The 19,942-nt window shown below is 38.6% G+C and overlaps 1 protein-coding gene across 9 annotated transcripts in view; it reads right to left on the bottom strand.

The window, feature by feature from the left end:
* PLA2G4A (phospholipase A2 group IVA) overlaps nt 1-19,942 on the bottom strand; it is a 311,245-nt gene that overhangs the window by 78,829 nt on the left and 212,474 nt on the right. For all 9 annotated transcript variants that reach the window (XM_021063825.1, XM_021063826.1, XM_021063827.1 and 6 more), the window contains 3 exons: nt 14,002-14,150; nt 13,191-13,304; nt 947-984 (listed from right to left, as the gene is read on the bottom strand). In XM_021063825.1, the coding sequence (XP_020919484.1) occupies nt 947-984; nt 13,191-13,304; nt 14,002-14,150 (301 nt within the window). The remainder of the gene's footprint in view (nt 1-946; nt 985-13,190; nt 13,305-14,001; nt 14,151-19,942) is intronic.

The following is a 19,942-nucleotide window of genomic DNA, read 5'->3' as shown; positions in this document are numbered from 1 at the left end:
TAACTTATGCAATAATTTTCTAAGTTGAATCAACATGTTCCAGGGATCAAAATAAGAGAAAGAAATACCTAAACCCAGTATCACCATTCATTTGGCAAATTATGAGATATGAGAAGGCTATACCAAATTTGTGGTTTGTGTAAATAAAATGTGTACTAGTAATTTTGGTAAAACCCACTTTAACAGGGAAGTTCAGAAAGATGGAGAGAGGTTGAGGGAGGGGGGATACACTGAACTCAGCCTGAGGTCAGAGATGAGCTAATTCTCAAGGCAGGACTGACTCCCCAAAGAGTCATCATTTGAAAATAAATAAATGATTTTCCAACATTCATTTTCGGAGGCCACTTTGAAAGAGCAACACACTTCATGGAACTTGACCATTTACAGTCTCAATTTTCAGTTTTCCCTCTTTATAGTTTCCTAGTTCTGTTCACTTTAATGTGTTTGCAATATCTATCTGAATCAATAATGAAAAACAGGAGTTCCCTGATGGCTCCATGGGTTAAGGATTTCTCATTGCCACTGCTATGGCTTGGGTCACTTCTGTGCTGCAGGTTTGATCCCTGGCCCAGGAACTTTCACATGGTGCAGATGTGGCCAAAAAAAAAGAAAGAAAGAAAGAAAAAGAAAAAGAAACAATGAAAAATTGGCTTAAATAGCTTTATTTATGTCCAGGAGAATAGATTCTTAATTCGAGTGGGACCTTTCTAAAGCTCTTTTTCTAACAGTTATAATTTAGCCACCAAATACAGGAAAATTAAGCAAAGAATATTAGATTTTTTTTATAATGCTGTAGCTATTAGGAGAGAGCTAAAGAAAAGCAGAGTACATTTAATGAAATTTTTTATACTCAAAGTTGTCAGAATTATTTCATATATTAAAATGAAACAAATTAGTTGGTAGATCACTCACAATGCTTTGCATCCAATGAAATACATGTACTTACCACACTTCAAGAGACATTTCCAGAATCATTTCGGTGACCTAGAACAGATGTATTAGTCAGATTAGGTCAAAAACGGATGTGTGTAATATATAATGCAAACAAAGTTAAAATAAATTTTGAGAGCCATATTATTTTTACTCTAAAAAATACACTAAAAATCAAAGTAGCAAAGTTTCATGAAGACCTTAAATTACAAATGCATTTCAATAATTTCAATAATTAATATCTTCCATGAGATAAGCCTACTTTACATATCATTTAACAAGAATAAGAATTGCCTCAGCATGGTTTTATTTCTCCCTCATGAAAATGAAGCAGTGCATTCCAAAATCATTTTTCAAAAAACATAAGAATGTCCTGATATCAAAAAATAATGAAGATGTGTTATCATAATTTAAGAGCTGTCCCCTGGCCTCAAAATCAGAAGGAAAAGTTAAAGAAAGCCTGGGTGAGAATTCACATTTTTCTATTTGTGACAAGTACAGGCTATAGTAAACTGAAGACAGAAGGCACATCCAAAGTGGCTATCAGGACCCAGGGCCAGCCAACTGTGGGCAGCTTAATAAATATCTATATCTGGGACATGGGACTTAGGTTTTTATTTTTTCAATACTAGAGGAACCATCCAAACTTATGGGAGGAGGCTATCCTGCCAAGAGACCAATTTTGGCTTAATGAAAAAGGGAGTGACTAATATTCACAGAGAAAAGGGGTATTAAAAGATGCCTTTCCAGAGATTATAAATCTGCTGTGCATTGCAGCACTATTCACAATAGCCAAGACATGGAAACAACCCAAATGTCCACTGATACATGATTGGATTAGGAAGATGTGTGTGTGTGTGTGTATATATACACAATGGAATACTACTCGGCCATAAAAAAGAACAAGATTATGCTATTTGCAGCAACATGGATGGAACTAGAGACTCTCATCCTGAGTGAAGTAAGTCAGAAAGAGAAAGACAAATACCATATGATATCACTTATATCTGGAGTCTAATATACAGCACAAAGGAACCTTTCCACAGAAAAGAAAATCATGGACTTGAAGAATAGACTTGTGGATGCCAAGGGGGAAGGGAAGGGAATGGGAGGCACTGGGAGCTTGGGGTAAACAGATGCAGAATGTTGCCTTCGGGATGGATCAGCAATGGGATCCTGCTGTGTAGCACTGGGAACTCTGTCTAGTCACTTATGATGGAACACGTAATATGAGAAAAAGGAATGTACACATGTATGTGTAACTGGGTCACCATGCTGTACAGTAGGAAAAAAATACATATATATATAAATAAATGATAAAAAAATCTGTTGTGCAGATTTTCTCAATACTATCCCTGCCATTAATCATGAATAATATTACTCCAGGTTAGTAGGAGAAACAAATGAGACAATGTCTTGAAGGTCACTGCACAATTGTAAGACAGTGCTCTTATTTTTTATTCCATCAATTACCTTAAGAATATAGTTAAAGGAACCTGTTGGATACCTTCAGATAGAACAGGACCAGGCTATGCCTCTTCAAATGGGAAGAAGACAGACTTTCAGTCAACATGAAATGCTATAGATTACTGGCTTTGTTTTCTTTCTGGTTTTAGGGACGGAAAAAGACAAACTAGTAGGAGCTTTCCAAAAGGTTAAAGTAAGTTCATGCATAATTCTTAGTACTGAATTTTATGACTAAGAGAAAGGTATTGAAATTATCTGTATGAAAATTTTCCTGTCCCACTAAACCATAAGCTTTGTCTTAAATAGGTCTCTTACAAGTTCATTACACAGTATTCAGCATACAATGTACAATCAATAAGCATCTGCCAAATTACTGGGTGTGAGTGTGCGAGGTTGTACTTCAGGCATCTTTTCCTGTCAAGAAATATCTCATTGCTACTGAAGATGAAATCATGGGCTGATCCCACCCAGACAGCAGTTCCTATGAATATAAACATTACTTTGAAGTTAAGAAAATAATCATGAATCCCAGACAAATGGGCTTATTCCTACCCACGTGAATCAGAGTTCAGCTGTAAGTCAAAAAGTTCTAGACAATTGATGTAACTGCTGTGCATTCTATCAATGAAAACCCTGCTCAGACCACATTCCAGCACATTATATCAGTTCCCCATTCTCATATTTCAAACGGACTCTTTCCCAAAGAGGGCTTGGAAAACATTTTATATTGAATGAGATTACTTCTTCAGATATTTAGTAAGAAAAACAAGACATGGGCAAAACATAGTCTGCTTGTTTTTTTAAAAAACAAAACAAAACCAAACAAAACACAACAACACATGAAAGCTGCTATTAAAACGAGACAAGATTTACTGTTTTTATCTCCAAAAGGCAAAAGCATCAAGGAAGAATGAAAATTAAAAGAACAATATTACAACTCAATATAGAGTTTTCTAACAAATGGAAAGATTCAAAGCTAGAATGGGCTCCCAATTCCCATATGCCATCTCACGACAGAAAGTCTTCAGGAAAAAAACCAGCTTCTTAACTGGCAGGTCCCTAAACGTTTTACATTTAGAATGTCTGATGCATGAATTTACCTAGTGCCTACTTGTCCCATTAATTTAATATGTTTATGGTCATATGCATCTTCTCCGTAAGACTGTCCCTTCTACATCCCTCTGCAACATTTTTTGGCTAAGACATCCATGATCCTAGACAGACGAATAAGATGCTTGAAATAAAGGCAGAATAAGAGAAGGGAAGACCTAGGATTTTCCCACCATTCGGAGTATTACCAAATGTGCTGCCATGGTTCTGTCACATGAATTGAGATCCTAACTTCCGCGTGTTGCCCAAGTGGACTACCCACCACCTGGAGGAAATTTTACACTCTCCCACTTGATGCGCCATGTTCAGACATGCCATGAAGATGGACATATTTACAGTCTCTCTGCATCCTTCACCTGGCACATGTCCTTCAGATAAAAGAGCCACAAAAATATGTACTTCCTATGAGGCATTAAACAGTTATTGTAAATTCCTTCCCACACACTGCATGAAGCATCTCTGCATCACACACTTCCAGGTTGCTTGCATTATCTGGGTGATTAGAAGGAAAGGTGACCCAATCTCCCTGGGAGTCCGCAAGCCCATAAGACTTAGACAGGAACAAGGACAATGAGAACCCCACCTCTTCTAGGAATTATTAATGTAAGAAGCAGCCTGTACTCACTGTACGTTCTTGGGGAAAAAAACAATCTCTTCTTTGAATTTTACAGTGGAAAATAATTTTAGAGGCTTACAATGGGAGATGTTTAACTGGGGCAGGGGAAGGGAACTAGAGGAGAAAAACCTTTTTTTAAAAAAAAAGGTATTTCAGACTTAAAAATAACATTTACAGTGTCTAACCCATGAATTCTTTTGCAAACTTTTCAGGGGTCATTTTGAAATAATAAAGTTAATGCAACAAGCATAATAACTGTCATTAAAGAAGTCCTTTAAAATTAGTATTTCCAAAAGATACGCTCAATTAAATACTCTTTAACTTGAAAAATCAATCCTATTAGTAAAGAGCTCCTCAAATATGCCGTGACTCCTCTTATTAAAATGCTCCAGTATTTCATTGCTTATCCATTCCAAAGGCAATAGCTTGCATCTATTAACCCCAAATTCCCAGTAATAATGTGCAAAAAAAGAGTGTATATATGTATGTGTGACTGGGTCATCTTGCTGTATAGTAGAAAATTGACAGAACACTGTAAACCAACTATAATGGGGAAAAAAATTAACACAAAAATAAATACAATGCTCCAGTATTTACAAATCTTAATTTCAATAAAACTTTATTTTTAGGAGTTCCTGTCGTGGCTCAGTGGTTGGTGAATCCGACTAGGAGCCATGAGGTTGTGGGTTCGATCCCTGGCCTTGCTCAGTGGGCTAAGGATCTAGCGTTGCCATGAGCTGTGGTGTAGGTCGCAGATGCGGCTCGGACTACAGCTCCAATTAGACCCCTAGCCTGGGAACCTCTACATGCTGTGGAGTGGCCCAAGAAATGGCAAAAAAAAGACAAAAAAAAGCTTTATTTTTAATTCTGATCCCTCCTAAGTGAATTTATCCCCTCCTTAACTTTTTTGTTTGTTTGTTTGTTTTGGGTTTTGGGGGTTTTTTTGGCTTTTTAGGGCCACACCTGTGGCATATGGAAGTTTCCACATTAGGGGTTGAATCGGAGCTGCAACTGCCAGCCTACACCACAGCCAGAGCAACACATGATCTGTGTCTGTGACCTACACCAGAGTTCATGGCAAAGTTCCTTAACCTACTGAGAGAGGCCAGGGATCAAACCCGCATCCTCATGGATACTAGTTGGTTCGTAACCCACTGAGCTGCAATGGAAATTCCTGACTTATTCCCTTTTTCACCCCCTCGACAGAAACAAAGGACAACTAATCACCACTTGATTCAATAATCATTTTCATCTTTCAATAGAATTACACAGTATTTTCTCCTTTATCTATATTTACCTGACCTGTGCCAGATAAAAATAAAATTATATCAAAAGGGTCACTTTTACAAAAAAATCATCTTTCCACAAACTGTGTTTTCATCTTATGAAGAAGGAAACAGAAGAGATCCTGCTGTGGCATAGTGAGTTAAGGGGCTGGCATTGCTGCAGCTCTGACATAGGTTGTAAGCTGCAGTTGCAACTTGGATTCGATTCCTGATTCCTGGCCCAGGAACGTCCATATGCCACAGGGTCAGCAAAAAAAAAAAAAAAAAAAAAGAAGGAACCACACGTGTATCTAATAAGTAGATAATCCACGTGCAGAGAGAAATTACAATCCTGGTACAATACAAACAAGGTCACATCTCAATAAATTTTGTATGTTTAAAATTGAGTAATACACTGCTAAAATCATCTTTTAAAATATACATTTTTTTGATAACACTAAAAACTAACATGTTTAATTGTGATATAATTTCCATATAACATTTTATTAGTTTCAAGTACATAATGATTCAATATTTGTATATAATACAAAATAATCACCATAGTAAGTCTAGTTAATATGTATGATTTCTTAATGAAATTAAATCAGCATTTACTACCAGGAATCATAAAACCTATCAACAAAGGATTTGGGATAGGTGTGTCCCCCCAGATACCCCAGATAGTCTTAAAAGATTTGAAAGATTAAAAAAAAAAAAATACACCACTTGTGGGAGTTCTTGTTGTGGCTCAACAGTTTAAGAACCTGACTAGTATCCATGAAGATGCAGGTTTGGCACCTGGCCTTGCTCAGGGTGTTAAGCATTAACACCGCAAGCTGCAAGTCAGGTCACAAATGTGGCTTGGATCTGGTATTGCTGTGACATCTCATGTAGGCCAGCAGCTGCAGTTCCAGTTCGACCCCTGGCCTGGGAATTTCCACATGCCTCAAATGTGGCTTAAGAAGGAAAAAAAAAAAAAAAATACACCATTTCTAGAGTTCTCACTGTGGTGCAGTGGGTTAAGAATCCGACTGTAGCAGCTCAGGTCACTGCAGAGGAGTAGAGTCCATCCCCTCCAGGTGCAGTGGATTAAGGGTCCCCTGTTGCTGAAGCTGTGGCATAGGTCGCACCTGAAGCTTGGATCCAATCCTTGACCCAGGAACTTCCATATGCCATGGGTGCAGCTGTAAAAACAGAAAACAAAAACACCACTTCCCCTGTAGCCAGGTTCCACACTATCGCATAGAGTTTTCTTCCTCTTATTTGACAACAATATCTTTTTATTAATTTAAGTTCTCTCTTCTTTATATGGACATTGGACATTTGGAAAGAGCTGTGTAATCATCAGCTAGCACAACAATAAACCAGATTTCCTAAAGCACTACTACAAATCAAAATACTACCTCTCTTTCTCCAAGTAGGAACCCCTGAGATTCTCCAGTTTTTTTCTTTTTTAAACTTCATTTATTTTTATTATGCCTGTCTGAGCACTTCCCAGGTTTTCTGCATTTCCCATAAGTGCATTCATTTATTTATTCATCCAAAACTGAAAGTTCCTGACATGTGTCAGGCTGGGTGTGCACTGGTAAACAGGCTGAAAATGTTCTAGTTCCTGATGGAGCTGAGGTTCAGAGGAGGACCCCAAGACTACAAGAGCCTGCTACATGCCCTATAATTTAAAAGTTACAAATTTAGAAGGATCAAGACAGACTCACTTAAGTGTCCATTGCTAGGATCCCAAAATAAAAATGCATTCTCTTTTAAAGTCGGGAATTGTTCGACCTATGTTTGAACTCTGCCCTATGTCAGTGGGATGGCATTCACATCGTAGCCAAAGATCTCCCAAATTTCTCACAAAATTATATATTTCTTCTGTTTTCCTCCAAAGTCGGCTTTGTCTCGTTCACTTTGCTACATGGTAGTCTTTGTTTTGACACATGAATGCCTAGTTTTCCAATGAGGTCATTCCGACACTAACTCACCAACAAAACCCCCATTTAAAAAAAAGAGAGAAAGAGTTCCCACTCTCTGTTCTATAGAACTCTCTTATTTATTTTAAAGTTGCAATCAGGAATGAGTAACAATCAAAGAAAGCATTTAGCCAAAATTAGATACCACAGAAACCATGAGACATGGCTATTTTTAAACAATAACACTAGCTTCTAAATAAATATGTGCAATTAAAACGCCATACAATGCAAAATCAGAGGCTACCTTCCTCAGAGTCTTGGCCAAGATAAAAATTCCTCTAGAGAATAAAGTGTAATTTTTCCCTATCATAACTTAAAATCTTAGCATCTTCAGGATTCTCTTGAAGTCAGCTACTTTGTTTACACAAAACACACTAAATTTGGAAGAGATTCTTTCTACTTTAAAAAGGGCTACTGTCACCCCAAACCATGTTTGATATATTCAGCAATAACAAGTGACTAGAGCATTTTTGATTTTGAACAGTGTCGGAACAAACGGTCACTAAATTTCTAGGCTCTACTTCTATGTAAAGAAGTTCATGTTGGTCAGTAAGTTCAAACAAATAAGTCTAAGAAGTTAAGTCAGTTTCATGAAGCACTTGACAAATGGTAAAATCTGGCCAGTAGAATTATAACGAGAATATCTAATATTTATTTAGTGCTGACTGGGCCAGGTACTATTCTAAAATTTTCCATATATTAACTCATTTAACCATAATCACAACCCTTAGAGGTAGGTACTATATACACCAGTGTTTCACAAATGGGCACGCATGGCAAAGAAAACCAAACCAAACCAAACCAAAAACAAACAAACAAACAAAAAAACACCACTCACCCAACATCACACAGTGAATAAGGAGCCGGATCATGACTCCAACCCAGACGGTGGCTGTCTGGCCCTAAGCCTGGGGTCAAACGCTGCACGTCCCACCAGTTTCTCTCAAATGACGACTCTGACACTCTCTAAACTTATGATTCCAACAAATACAACCTAACCCAGATGTTATACGTGCTGCTAGCTGGGAAACAAAACTGTGCACCCAGCCCTGCAGCCCTGAGATTGGCTTTCTCAAAAAAAAAAAAAAGAAAAAAGAAAAAAAGAAAAAAAAAAGTTTTACAATTGCGTTGAATGACAAATCATAGTCTCAGGAAGAGCTGATTAAATTCCTGCTTTCCACCTCCAGCTGATCCTACTGACACATTAAAGCTATTACTACACTTATTTTGCTCAAGTCACCTGGCATTCCTCACACCTGTCACTTTTGACAGAGGTCCTCTGCTAAAGCTGCATCAACCTTCTTGTTTCCAATACCAAACATTTTCTATTTTACCTACTAAACTTTGACTTAGTAATACCTCTGAGGAAAAAGCCAAATACTGTTTGCTCTAAATTCCCCATTACCTGGTTAAAAACCCTCCATGACTCAATGCTGTTGATAAGATAACATCCAAATTCCAGCATCTTGTCTTTGAGCTCTGCTAAGGTTCGATCCCCACGTACTGTTCTTCCTTCACTCACAAATGCTCTACTGCCATGGCACTTGTCTAGACATCATCTCCTGAGCATGCTCATTCTTTCTGAAAAGTCCTATAACCATGAGCAAAGACCCAGAGTGTTCTCTCCACCAGAATGGCCTTCCACCCCTTTAGCAATCTAACCGCATCCTTCTTTTAAGAACAAGCTCCTGCCATGGATATTTACTGTAACGCAGAGTGGTCCTCTGAAACCCCACCCACCTCTCCCCATCTGCTACCACTCTCTCTACTACGCTTCGTGTTCCAGTGTTCTAGCCACGCTCCCCTCCTTATTCACCATGCCAGGCCAACTTCTGCTCCGGGACCTTTCTACTCAGAGGGTCTTCTGCCTTCAAATATCAGAGATACTTTTTTTAGCCACATTTTTAGAACTGCATTTGCAACTGTCTTCACACAAACATGCATACTTCACTCTCCTCCCTCCTTGGTTTATTCAGCACTTATTTCTTTCACCGTCCAACACAGGTACCTCTTATTTATCTGTATAAGTAGAATATAAGTCCCAGGAGGGTAGAACTTTGTTTATTGCGGCATAGGCATTGCCTAAAAAGTGTCTGCTACATAGCAGGTAATCAACAGCTACTGGTGAAATGAATGGAGGATGAATAACTCTTACTTATACCTCTCACTGTATATATTGTCTATACTTTATTTGGCACTTAAAATGATTTATGAACACTATTTATAATTTATAAATACAGTATATCCAGCTCATGATAAGCTGAAGTGTTTAGGGATGAAACATACTGTTGTCTGCAGACTGTTTTTAAATGTATTAAGAAGGTTGGGTCGATAGAGAGATGGAAAGACATATGGTAAAGCAAATAGAATAAAATGTTAACTGTAGACTCTAGGTAGCAGTTCTATGGGTATCCAATGTAAAAATATGTCAACTTTGTATGTGCTTGAAATTTTGATAATAAAATTTGAATACAAACATAATACCTTCAAACTTCCTTTTTTGACTATATGAACTTGGGTGTCCACCAGCTGTTCTTTGCTGCATCCCTCTATTTTACTTTCTTCATAGCATTTACCACTAGCTGATGTTGTGCTGATTATCCTTTTGCTTCTTCTTGTCTGTTTACTTTCCCCATTAGAATGGAAGCTCCCTGTGAACCATCATTCACCATGTCCTCTGCTGTTTGCCCGTCATCTACAATACTGCCTGGAACACAACCAGTGTGTAATAACTCCCAAGTAAGTCAATCAAAGAATAGGTGCTTAGTATATTCCATATCAGCTCACACATGAACGTCTCCCTTTCCAAACAAACTACTAAGTCCTTTTATAGATTTCTTAACATCAAGCAAAGTTTTAGGTGTGCAATAGAGGCTCAAGTTCTCATATTAAAAAATAATCCATTGATAGGTCCGCATTTCAAACCTACACAATAAAGACTTTTTTATTATTACATTTTTTTTCCATATCCATAAAATGGGAAGAACTGAAAACTTCTGGGTGAAAATGGTCAAGGGAAAAATAAGGTATTCTTTCTAGGTCACAGAATTTTATAAATTAGGAAGGATCTCAGAAATAAGTTAATAGAAACCCTTCATCTTAGAGATAAAGCAAATAAAACTCAGAAAGAATGACAACTCAAATAGTCTAGAGGGAGGTTAGTGGCAGAGACACAATGAGAGTCCAAATCTCCCAGTTCCCAGTCCGTGCCCTGAATGGGTAGACCAAGGCCTTGGGAAGCTAGCAATCTCCATTTGGAGGCTCCTGTTATTTCTCCAGACCCTTCCTGGATGCCAGAAATCACTCTGTGTTCTCTCAGTATAAATTTTTGGATGACAAAACATTGAAGGAGTTTTTGCTAATAATGTCTTGGCTTGAAGCACGCACCCTTCCTCTGCCAAATTCAAGTGGTCTTTTTATCATGCCAGATTGCCTTAACCACCTCTGAGAATTGTTTAAAAATCTCCCACAGCAATTCACTCACAACTTTTTTCTCACAACCTCCGTGAATATTGCAGAAAAAAAGACAATCTTCCTTTGAAAGATGGGGATTCAGGGATGAGGAGGGGCTGCATGGCTGCCCTAGAGCACACCACATGATCTGGGGACAAATGGGGGTTCTCCCACCAGCCGGTGTCTGCCCTTCTCCCACGGCCATCACAGGTTCCAACCCGAAGAATTGTCATTCCGATGAAAACTACAGAGGACTCTTGAGAACGGAATAATAAAAAAAGCTGTTTGGCCAACTGTTTTCTCAAGCACCCTAAAGAAAATAATTATGTAAGCTACTTTAAATTCAGGAATGTAGAAAGCCTTTTTTAGAGCCTGGGGGTTACACACCTAAGCATAGGAAATGACAGGAGGAGAGGAAATGCATGTTTTTCTACAGTATCTTCTCTAAAATCAGTCTTTGTGTCACAGACTAAAGAGTGGAAAAAAACCATTATATTTTGGAAAGGCTAAACTGTGCTTACTAAGCCCTCCACAAAGGTTTATTGAGAACGGATCCCCGCAACATGCCATAGGTAAGGGCTGCAGATGTTAGCCTTTAACCACCTCTCCCTCTCTACCCCACTGCTCACCAACGTGGACCTGCCAAGCCCTGCAACTTGCCATGCCCCAGCTTGCTTTCTTCTCTCAAGACTCCATGCCTTCGCAGTTTCTTCTGCCTAGAGTTCTCATAACTGCTTCTCTGCCTACCAAAATTCTATCCTTTATAAACATTTACATAGTGTTTAATACATACCAGGCACTGTTCTAAGCATTATATGTATATATGGATAGATCTATGAGAGTATTTTCTATATGAATATATAGGTATGTATATATAATACATATATACACACATACAGGTATGAATATATAATACATATATACACACACACATAGGTATGTATATACAATACACATATATGTATAATATATACGTATATTAAAATTATATATTTCCTATGCAATGTCATATACTTAATATATAAAATAAGTATATTTATATAAAATTAAAATTAAGTAATTATATCCAAATTTACTTAAATGTAAGCTATATTATGATATATTTTATATGGCTATATTATGTACAAATATAATTAACTCATTTAGTTATAATGCTTCTCCTATGAAATATTATCTCTGCTTTTTAGACAAGGAAATCGAGATTCAGAGGAGCTAAGTGATTTTCCCAGAATGAAACAGATGATAAGAACCAGAGCTGGGATTTAAACCCCAAGCAGCCTGGCTTCAAATGACAGAGTGTAACCCACGATGTGCACCATTCGACCTGCTCGAAATCACCTCCTGATAGGAAGCCATGCCTGGTCTCCTCTCACAGCACAATATCTCTGTTCTTTCTCCCCACTGCACTCTGTACATACCTCACTGATACTTATCTTACTGTGTGGTCGTTTCTTTTCATCGCATGGATCTCCCTACATCTACCTCCGTTTCCAATTCCCACCTCACTCCGCCCCAGATGAAAATAATTGAGGGAAGAGCTTCCTGCACCTCATTCTTCTTTATATCCCTTGAACACAACACAATGTCTGATAGACTCCAATAAATGTTTGAAAAAGAAGTGAATATAAGACCTTGAAGAGTCCACAGAAATGTGGGCAGTATATCTCAGTGCTAGAAAGAAAATGTACAGAAGACATGTTTCCTGGAGCAGCTGAAGGGCCAGCAGGGACTGTGTGATGGCAGTGTCCTCCAAGCAGCTACATCACTCTGATTGCATAACTGGTCGAGCAGTCCTTCAGGCTTAAGTCGGTTTCTAAATGGGTATACATTCATTCAACAAATATAAACTATGTATTAACCTTATGATGGGCATGCACAGCTAGTATTCTAGTTTCCCAACTTACAGGATTTTGCTTTGAACAGTTTAAATGATTGAACAACATAGTTATCGTGTGGCTTGGGGAGGAAAAGGCCTGTGGGGATGGTAATGGTCGGAAAAGGAGGAAGAGTTAGGGGGTAACTAAATTTGGATGAGGGGAGAGATGCAAAAAGTCACTCCAAGGAGCAAAAACAGAGCTGCTCCAAACGAGAAATGAAGCCATTAACCAGCTTTCTGAATCCCGGTCTACCTGTGCCTTACATTTCTGAATTAGTTTCCTCTAAATTCAGAATCCAGTGTTTGCTCTGTATAAATAATTTTTCTACAGTTTTATTATTCTTAAATAAGTTACCAAAATTTCAGAAAGGCAGCAACCCTAGAAAAGGAAGAAAGGACGGGAGGGAGGGAGGAAGGGTTTCCAAACATTAAACTCCAACGTTCCAGATTAAATACATTTTATATGACATACTTTTGAAAAATAATTCTATTGTGTTGCTTACTTGGTTGAAAATAAAAGGAACCTCTTTCTTCTCTCCCACTTTCATAGACGATATGGGAAACGTGGCTGTCCCAAGAGTTTCATCCATGACATAATTGGCATCCATTAACGTGATCTAGGAGAGTAAAAGGTAAGACATAGGTAAGACGCTTTTCTGGGGTCTTTGGAAATTATATCTAATATCTCCACCACACTTAAGAAATGAATATTCTCATTCATTGGAGCATCTCAATGTCCAACTGGTAACAATACTTTGTTTTTTCTTTCTGAATGTCACAGGGGCTTCTATCATAAGAATTCCTTTTTCCACTTCTCTGATTAACCTATTCATTGTCATATTTTGAAAAATGAAAATGTATCTCCTCTCAGGGGAAATGCGATTTTGGAATCTAAGAAAGAAATTCACATAGGAAGTTGGTGCGACTGTTTTGGAAAAGATCTATGTTAACTTGTTTTAAAGTTAATTATTTTAACTTTAGGCTGATAAAGTTAATTGATGTTAAAGTTTTAATCAATTGACAATATTTTTTATTTTGTTGTACTTGGATCTTCCTCTTTATAACAGAAAATGTGCTTTCTCCAAAGTACATGGGGAGGATAAAAGATTCTTCTCAGCCCTACTTAACTCTTGCATTTCCTGTTGGACACTCGAATAACTTGAAGGGTAGTAGCTAGAAGCTAGTCCACCACATGTGCACAACTGGAGTCCAACCACACCTAAGTGAGGAGAATAAAGGCAGTGAGGCGACAAACTCAAGCATCAACCTCAACTTGACGATGACTGTCTCACAGGCCCCAAATGATTCACTTACCTCCAAAGTATTTTCCTGATTAGGATCCAAAATAAATTCAAAGGTCTCATTCCACACAGGGTTTATGTCATTATTGAAGTGTCTTGTTCTCTTCCTGCTGTCAGGGGTTGAGGAGATGAAAAGTTCCACGTAGGGGTCTGGTGTGTCAACTATGGACAATAAACACAAGTGAGAAGGAGGCAAAAATGTGATTAATTCCTAATTTGTTTTTACTAATATGTGTTATCAGATTATTTTCAATGAAACTGCAGTAACATATCCAAAAGGTCCGAGGCAAAATAATACATAGTAGAAGAAAATCATAGGTTATATATACTTTTTATGTATCACCTCCTTGCACTTCAGAGAGGAAATCATTTATTAGGTAATTTATTCAGAAGTACCCTGTCCACCTAGAGGGCATGTCCACTGCAGCCACCATCTCAGTCCAACTACTAAACAATGATAACCATCTCATTCGGCTAACTACAGAATAACCTTCACCCTAGGACTATGATGGTGACAAGGTCACGAGTTCAAGACCATCGTGATTGCCTATATTAGAAAAATTAACCTATCATGTCATTTGCCACACAAAATAGTGAAAGTCAGTGTCACATAAATATTGTTTGTAGTTATAAGGCTGCTTTGTATGGTTGTACAGGTTGTACACTGAAGAACTCTAAGGGGAGGCATTTACATTAGTAGTCAGTATATATTTCTGTACTAATGGCAGTATTCAATCAGATGGAAGTGGGTATCTGAAGGAAATGACAAATTTTTCTGTTGCACATAAAGGTGCGCTTGAGTCAGGGCATGATATGGGTGCCATTTTAAACAGAAAGAAACAACTGTAAAATAAAGGAACTTTTAAAATTTCCCCCCTGCTACAAATATACTTAACAGCAAAGCAAGTGACCCTGAGTGTGAAAATGTTGATCACTCTTTAGTAGTTCCTTTGAATCAACGTCTTACAGCCTTGCACACACTAAATTTTATGAATGAAAGTATACGTCTATCTGTCTTTTCCTCTAAGAATGTTAACAATGACTTCAGGTCAGGAACCAAGTCTTACTCATCTTTATATCTTTAGAACCTAACAACCGTCACAATATTTAAAGTCCCCTAACTTTAGGACCGGACTTTTCTCTTTAACATATCCTTTTCCCATGTGGTCATTATAACTCATAACCACAAAAACTAACCATCGAGTGATGACCAATAGGATCTCTGTTGAGCTCTTGACACACATTAGTCTCATTCAGATCCCACAACAGCACCATAAGGTAAGTACTCTTAGTATTGAGGCAATAAGAACAGAGATGCTAAGCAATCTGTCCAATATTACACAGCTAGTAAGTATCAGAGCAAGATCTGGCTGTAACGATCATTCTCTCTTTTTTCATCATTTATTTATATATATATATTTTTTTTCCTACTGTATAGCATGGTGACCCAGTTACACATACATGTGTACATTCCTTTTTCTCACATGACGTGTTCCATCGTAAGTGACTAGACAGAGTTCCCAGTGCTACACCGCAGGATCCCATTGCTGATCCATCCCGAAGGCAACATTCTGCATCTATTAACCCCAGGCTCCCAGTCCCTCCCACTCCTTCCCCTTCCCCCTTGGCATGGCATCATGATCCTATGCACTAAAGATGTGATCATATGGTATGAAGAGGAGCTGGAGCCAAAAGAAGGAAGGGAGATAAGGAAGGAGGAAAGAGAAGAGGGGGTAAGGGTAGTTAAGGAGAGAAAGATAGGTACAGAGGTTCTCAAGAAGATAGACGAATTGAAAACAAAGGAAAATCCAAAGTAATAATTCTTAAATGGCCAACTTTGAAAGAATAATTTTTTAAATAATTTAAAAATATATACTTTGTCCTTTTAAAATAGTTAGGATCAGGAGTTCCCGTCGTGGCACAGTGGTTAACAAATCCAACTAGGAACCATGAGGTTTTGGGTTCGATCCCTGGCCTTGCTCAGTGGGTTAAGGATCCAGCGTTGCTGTGAGCTGTGCTGTAGGTTGCAGATGCGGCTCGGATCCCCCATTGCTGTGGGAGCGGCCCAAGAAATAGCAAAAAGACAAAAAAATAAAAATTTTAAAATTTTAAAAAATTTTAAAAAATAAAATAAAATAGTTAGGATCAAATAAAATAATTGATGTTCTTCTCCTAATTTTTAAATGCTGCTCACAGTTCTATGTGGGCAGCAGATCTTTTAAGTGGGCTTTTTTTTACTGTTAAATGAAAAGACATGCAAATGAGGTATAAGCATTTGGGTTTGTCTTTTACTTAATTGTTCCACTTGGAGCTTATGCATCATTGGTCAAGAGCAGCTGAGTCTCAAAAGAGAGAGTACAAGATAAATGCCTAGGGCTCTGATTAAAAACACAGACCCTTGACCCTCAATCCCACAAGATCCATAATCAGCAGATCACTAGTGAGATTAGGGATCTGCATTTTTTTTGGTTTGGTCTTTTTTTTTTTTTTTTTTTTTTTGTCTTTTTAGGACCACACCCGTGGCATATGGAGGTTCCCAGGCCAGGGGTCCAATCGGAGCTTTGGCTGCCAGCTTGCACCACAGCAACAGCAATACAGGATCCAAGCCGCATCTGTGACCTACACCACAGCTCAGAGCAACGCCGTATCCTTAACCCACTGATCGAGGCCAGGGATTGAACCTGTGTCCTCATGCATGCTAGTTGGGTTCACTAACCACTGAGCCATGATGAGAACTCCAAGATGTGCATTTTTAAACAATTACTCTAGTTGATCTGCTGTAGGTCATGTTCTGTTCAGTCTTTCAATATTTTAGAGAGAGGGAAAGCTAGTTATTTCCATTGTATTTATTTGTTTATTCACATTGAAATATAATAGGCATAACATTGTGTAAATGTAAAGTGTGCAGTGTATTGGTTTGGTACATTTATGTATTGCAATTTCAAACTCAATGCTTTTAGGACCATGGAAGACAAACTAGGAAACAAAAGACTGGGCATGAAGAATGGCAAGAGGAAATGGGCCAAAGACGAGAAGGACATGCTGGAAGGGGACCATTCACTCTTCAGCCAAGCGATGACCATTCCTTTCTCTTAGCCATGTTTCTGCCATGCCACCAGTGCTCACCAGGGTTGCAAACTGGAAATAAAGTTACATGTTTATAAGAGCAGATGGTAGAAGACTAAAGAAAAATATTTTTCCCTTTTTTAGGTAGAAGTAAATAAGTGATTTTAAAGAGACCACTCAATTAGCACCTCACCTTAAATATACAAAAATGTGACCCTTCCTCATCCCCTAGGGTTGGTTCTGTCTTATGGGCCTAGTGCTCTTTTTTATCTTTCCCCCAAATATCAGGAAACACAAAACCAAGCAAAAGCTAATGTAGAAAACAAAGAGTGTGTCAGGAAGGGGAAGCAGGCGGATGATAAACACCGTTTATTCATTCAATAAATATTTGGGTTCCTACTATATGCCAGGAACTGCCTGTCAAGAAGCAGTGTGGCCTGGATAGGGAGCCAAACACGAAAGTATAGATTTGAAACATGGAAGTGAGTCAAATGCTAAGCCTAATTTTAGAGGCAAGAGTAATGGAAGACAAGCAGATACACTATACCAGTGACTAGTAACTCAGTCATCCAGGTTATTACACATACATAAAGTCAGAGGTGAGAAACAGGGGTTTTTTGGGTTTTTTTTTGGTTTGTTTTTGGTCTTTTTGTCATTTCTAGGGCCGCTCCCGCGGCATATGGAGGTTCCCAGGCTGGGGGTCTAATTGGAGATGTAGCTGCCGGCCTACGCCAGAGCCACAGCAATGGGGGATCCGAGCCGCATCTGCAACCTGCAGCACAGCTCATAGCAACACTGGATCCTTAACCCACTGAGCAAGGCCAGGGATCGAACCCAAAACCTCACGGTTCCTAGTCAGATTCATCAACCACTGAGCCACGACGGGAACTCCCGAGAAATGGCTTTTTGAGGCTTGATCTTCATTTGAATCTTTGAGGAAGAGGAAGGAGAGTTTCTCGAGTCAAATGAGAAAGAGAAAGTAGAAAGTCAAGTTCCTTGGGAGGTTCTAGATAGAAACAGGATACAGCAAATTGAAGTGACATCAGTTGACCGGTGGTATTACCATCTTCTCAGCCACTTGGACTCTCAGAGGGTCATATGCTCTTCCAAATTCTAACGCTGACAAAATAATAAAAAAGACACCATACAACAAGATGCCAACATCATTATATGTCAAAACATGAGCAGCTTTAAAAGAAAAAAATGGGATCCAGTTCAAAGGTGTCATTTTATATTCTTACTATTTCCACTTCTAAATAAAGTCAATACTCTAAAATTTTTTGTCATGACTGGTGGTTTTTCTAGTTTCTCCTCTAGCTTCATTAACAAGAGACATCAAAGTGGAGGCGTCAAAGAGGGCCAGACAACAGAGAACCACAGTCAGCTGCCAACTGTGATGCAGCAACGTGCTTCACTGCTAATCTCAGCAAGTGGAGAAACATCTGTAGCAGTGGTAGACACTACAGGACGAAAAGAAGTTGCAAGAAGCTAGTTTAAATTTGGTTATAATCACCTATCTCAGTTCTTTTTTTTTTTCTTTTTTTAAACAATCTATCATCCTCGTTGGTGTGGTAGCACACGGAAGCTTTGAAAGGGGAAAGTGGTCCATTTTAACAGTAAAACTTGGCCCAATGCTTTAGAGGAACTCCTAGAAATGCATGAAGTGGGGGGAGTCAAACATAGGAAAATAAATCTTTTTCTCATCTTCATGCTTATTTCATGGCTTCATGAGTTGATGCCTATAGGGTAACTGGGTGCTGAGTCACTGCTTCAGCTTTACCTTGATTAGCTCCAGCCCAACAGGTGGTATAGATGTAGTGTGTAGGCAAAGACTTTTTTACATCTTATCCTTTTATCTAAATCTTGACTAACAAAAATGTTGGGGGTGTGGGATATGGATCTTTTTTGCTCCTATAAAGATGACATGAAACTACATGCACCAGAAATAGCTTCAGAATTCCAGGATTGTAAAACTTCTCATAAACTTCAGTAGTTAAGGAGCGCCTGCCTAAAGTAATAAGAGGTCCATCTGTCATTTCAGCTTTGTCTGAGTAATACATTATATGATTCACCACAGGAGCTGGTGGCAGCTTCTAACCTCCAAGTCTGATTTTTTGTTTGCTTTTTTTTTTTTTTGTCTTTTTAGGGCCACACCTGCAGCACATGGAAGTTCCTAGGCTATGGGTAGGGATCTAATCGGAGCTGTAGCTGCCAGCCTATGCCACAGCCATAGCAATGCGGGATCTGAATCTGAGATGCGTCTGCAATCCACACCACAGCTCATGGCAACACCATATCCTTAACCCACTGAGTGAGGCCAGGGATCAAACCCGAGTCCTCATGGATAATAGTCAGGTTTGTTACCACTGAGCCACATTGGAAACTTCTCCAAGTTTGATTTTAAATATGCTTGCACATATCCATTTTGCACAGCAGCCACTTAAACCCTTTGCTTCTAGTAAATATGATCCATAACCTGTTACAAATTGTGTGCTATGCAGCCAAAAAACCTCATAAGTCCTCGTGAATCCTCATTCAAAATATCCTATTCTGAAAGCTTTGATCCACTGATGGTGATCTTACAGCAGCTTTCCTCAAAATGCAGTCCACCAAAATATCTTTGCATCGTCATCTGGAGTGTTAAAAATGCAGGCACCTTGCATCTTCGAGAGTCTTCAGCATAGGCTTGGAAATCTGCATTTTTAACAACTTGACTAGGTGGTATCTTGTGCACACGGTTGAAAAATTGGGGTTAAAATATATCATGAGAATCAAATAAAGAACAAAGATAAAATAACACCTACAGAACAGTAGAACTATTTTGGCATTGAGAAATCAATAGGCTCACTGCCCTTCGTCATGGCGTTATCGTGCCTGTGGACTATGAT

Source organism: Sus scrofa, chromosome 9 (assembly GCF_000003025.6).
Source record: "Sus scrofa isolate TJ Tabasco breed Duroc chromosome 9, Sscrofa11.1, whole genome shotgun sequence".
In the NCBI taxonomy this organism is placed as follows: Eukaryota; Metazoa; Chordata; class Mammalia; order Artiodactyla; family Suidae; genus Sus; species Sus scrofa.
This window is presented reverse-complemented; position numbering and strand designations above follow the sequence as displayed.